Source organism: Triticum aestivum, chromosome 7D (assembly GCF_018294505.1).
Source record: "Triticum aestivum cultivar Chinese Spring chromosome 7D, IWGSC CS RefSeq v2.1, whole genome shotgun sequence".
Classification (NCBI taxonomy): domain Eukaryota; kingdom Viridiplantae; phylum Streptophyta; class Magnoliopsida; order Poales; family Poaceae; genus Triticum; species Triticum aestivum.
This window is the reverse complement of record NC_057814.1, coordinates 636,205,935-636,209,126: the sequence shown is the minus strand read 5'-3', so window position 1 is coordinate 636,209,126 and position 3,192 is coordinate 636,205,935. Positions and strand designations below refer to the sequence as shown.

The window sequence follows — 3,192 nt, the reverse complement described above, 5'->3', positions numbered from 1 at the left end:
GATGCCGACGATAAAGGAGGCGTCCGCTAGCTTGATTGCGATTGGGCCCTCGGAGGCGACGTGCTCTAGCACCGCTACCACCGCTGCCTTCCACCTTGAGCTCCATCTGCTTCTCATCCACCTTCATCTCCTCCTTCTCGCGCTCCACCACCGCCACCTCCTCCTCCAACTCTGACTCAAAATGGGAGCTCGGGTCGGCAGCAGTGGCCGCCTCGTAGACCTCCGCAACTACCCACGTTTAGTATATCTGACGACATCTTAACATGGCTCCAGCAGCAGCAGCAGCAGATCTAGATTGGCTTTTTTTGTGCTTTGACGGCTAGGGTGTGACCATTAGGGTACAGGGCGGCCTTGGCTTCCATTTATAGTGAGTCGGTTGGGTGGGCATTGGGTGGCCTAGCCTACGAGGCCATTAATGCCGGTGGTGCTTCAGTTATTCTCCACACTTCAAATGGCTCATCTTCTCTGTAAAATTCTAACTGTTTCAAGTTCTCTGTTAAAATGGAAACTACTACTCCCTCTGGTCTTTTTAGTCTGCATACAAGTTTTGTCCAAAGTTAAAGTATCTCTACTTTGATCAAAGTTATAGAAAAAAGTATCAAGAATCATAATGCTAAATCAAGATTGTTAGATTCACTACGAATGTAGTTGTAGCTGGTTGCATTTCACAGAGAATGTAAATTTGGTCAAAACAAGTTTGACTTGACACAAATCTAATATGTGAAGTAAAATGGACCGGAGGGAGTACAACTTCTGCTTTATCTTCTGTGTAACATGCTAACTGATTCCACTTATTTGTTACAGTGAAAACTGCAACACTTGTCTATATACCGTGAAATGCAACCTGCTACAACTTATACTTTTATCTTCTCTGTAAAATGCTACCAGATTCCTCTTATTTGTTACAATGAAAACTGCTACAACTTCTCTATGAAATGCAAACACATAAAACTTTTGCGATTTTTAAAATATTATTTCAATTCTATACCCCGGTAGTCCTCCCCTAGGCCGAAGTGTGACTCTTCGTCCACACGTGAGCCGAAGAGGACCTCTTCGTTCACGTTTGGGCGGAAGATCACAATTCGTTCCTTGAAAGACGGATGAGTGGTTTTCGTCCATCTAATAGACAAAGAGTGGGTCTACATTCACCTAATAAGATGAAGACTTAACAAAGCAAGAGTGGACATCCACCTAGCAAGCACATCCTTTATACACCACAACTCCTCTTGGTCAGGCTGTCGCGCCACTAGGACCTCGATACCTCTTGAATCGTGCATTGTGGAGGACAAATTTTGCCTTTCAATCTACATTGACTACCGCAAGCCTACTTAGCGCTCGGTGAGAAATTTTGCAATTAATTGCAAACATCTATACTAATCTAGTGTTAAAAAAAAACAAGAACCGTGAGACTGACTTGCTCTGTCATGACTGTCTGAATCCTGCCAGTTTCTTTTTTTTCTCGGGTGGAATCCTGCCAGTTATACATGGTATCCACGTCAACGTTCAAAGCTTGAACGACAGCCAACAAAAACTATTCTTTCGAAGAAGGAAAAATAACAACAGAGACAATGATGAGTTTGTCCTTTTTTACTTTGTCTTTGGATCCTCCATCCGTCAAGCTGCTATCATCTTGTTTTGCAATGAACGGCAAGCTGATGCTGATGGAGACTGATTAAAGCTTCATTGGCTTCATTTGGCCAGAGAGCAGAGCACCATAAACAAACTCAGATCGACAATAATTAATCTTTTTTTTATATACACATTTCTGAATTGCTCTAGCGTACTGAAATCTTAAACACCACAAGTTTTGCTTTGCAGAGGAGCTGCCAAAATGAAGCAGAGGCCGAGTAAAATGAAGCACGCGAACAGTACCTACAAACCTGACTAAGCCAAGACCGCGCCATCCGCGGCGCGTGCACCGGCCGCCGCCGTCAGCTCGCCGCATCTCCCGCACCTGCTATTCCCTGCCACGACGACTACCACGGTGGGCGCCGCCGCTGGCTGTACCTGCATCTGCATGGGCGTGGCAACGATGGAGGCCCGGCAGGACGGGCACGAGGCGCGCGTCCGGAGCCAGGCGTCGACGCAGGCGATGTGGAAGCCGTGGCCGCATCCTGGGAGCACGCGCACGGCCTCCCCGTCGGCAAATTCCGCCAGGCATATAGCACACTCCGACGACGACGAGGCGGCCGCGGCGAAGGAGACGGTGGGGAGCGCGTCGATTGCCTTCTTCCTGAGGCCCGTGGGGGGAGGAGGGTAGCGGTCAGAGGGTCGTCGGCGGCACGCGTGCCGGGACAGGAGGGCGAGGCCGAGGACGCAGCTGAGGACGCACAGCAGCGACGCCAGGATCACCACCATGTCCGAGTGCACGGTGACCACAAGCGATGTCTGCTGCTCGGGCCGAGGCGGCAGCAGCGACGGAGGCTCGCTGAGGCCGGCGGCGGCCGTGCTGCGGTGCAGCAGTATCGCCGGAGCGCGCATGGTGTCGCACCGTCGCCGCCGCTCCGCTACGGTGGACGCTCTGCACTCTCTGTCAAGGCGTTCAGCTCTGCATTGACTCTGGACCTGGCCGTGGCCGTGCGTGCGGTGCGAGCGCGTGCCATCTTATAGCTAGGGTAAACGTTTGTGGCCGGACGCTCGCTAGTCGCTAGCCTTACGATCGCTCTCAATCGAATCGTTTTCTTCACGTCGTCTTCTTGTTCCCCACAACACGGGGCAACTGCTCCTTTTCTGCATCTCCGCCGCCACACGCAGCGTGCGGGCATGACGAGCCCTTGCTGGTAGGGCGAGCCACGGCGGGGGCGCAGAAGACGACGACGGGGACATCTGCAAAGAGGTCGTGCGCGACGCACTGGAGACGTCGATGCAACGGTCATCATGGATGTGCCCATACAGTGATACAGAGCTTCACCATACAGTGATACAGTGATACAACGGTCATCACTGCTGCGACGACGAACGGCTGCCCGGGGACGAGGACGACGACCCCACGGCAGTTGCGAGGCTGCGACCCATGGATGAGTATTTTTCATGCTGGAACCGGTGAGGAGTCGTGCTACAAGCTAAGCTCCATGGATCGATTTTTTTTCACAGTGTGAGGAGGAGGTTGTGTGATGGCGGCGAGCGGCGGCAAGCCCGGGGTGTGCGGCGGTGCTTCGGACTCGGTCGCTCACGGGGATTGACGGCGCTGCA

At 52.2% G+C, this 3,192-nt stretch overlaps 1 protein-coding gene across 1 annotated transcript; it reads right to left on the bottom strand.

Annotated features, from left to right (window-relative positions):
- Positions 1-1,789: 1,789 nt before the first annotated feature.
- Positions 1,790-2,557, bottom strand: LOC123170294 (probable E3 ubiquitin-protein ligase ATL44). Its single transcript, XM_044588127.1, has one exon. It carries the CDS (start codon positions 2,479-2,481, stop codon positions 1,885-1,887), a length of 597 nt encoding a protein of 198 aa, XP_044444062.1. The 5' UTR covers positions 2,482-2,557; the 3' UTR covers positions 1,790-1,884.
- Between the last annotated feature and the right edge of the window lie 635 nt (positions 2,558-3,192).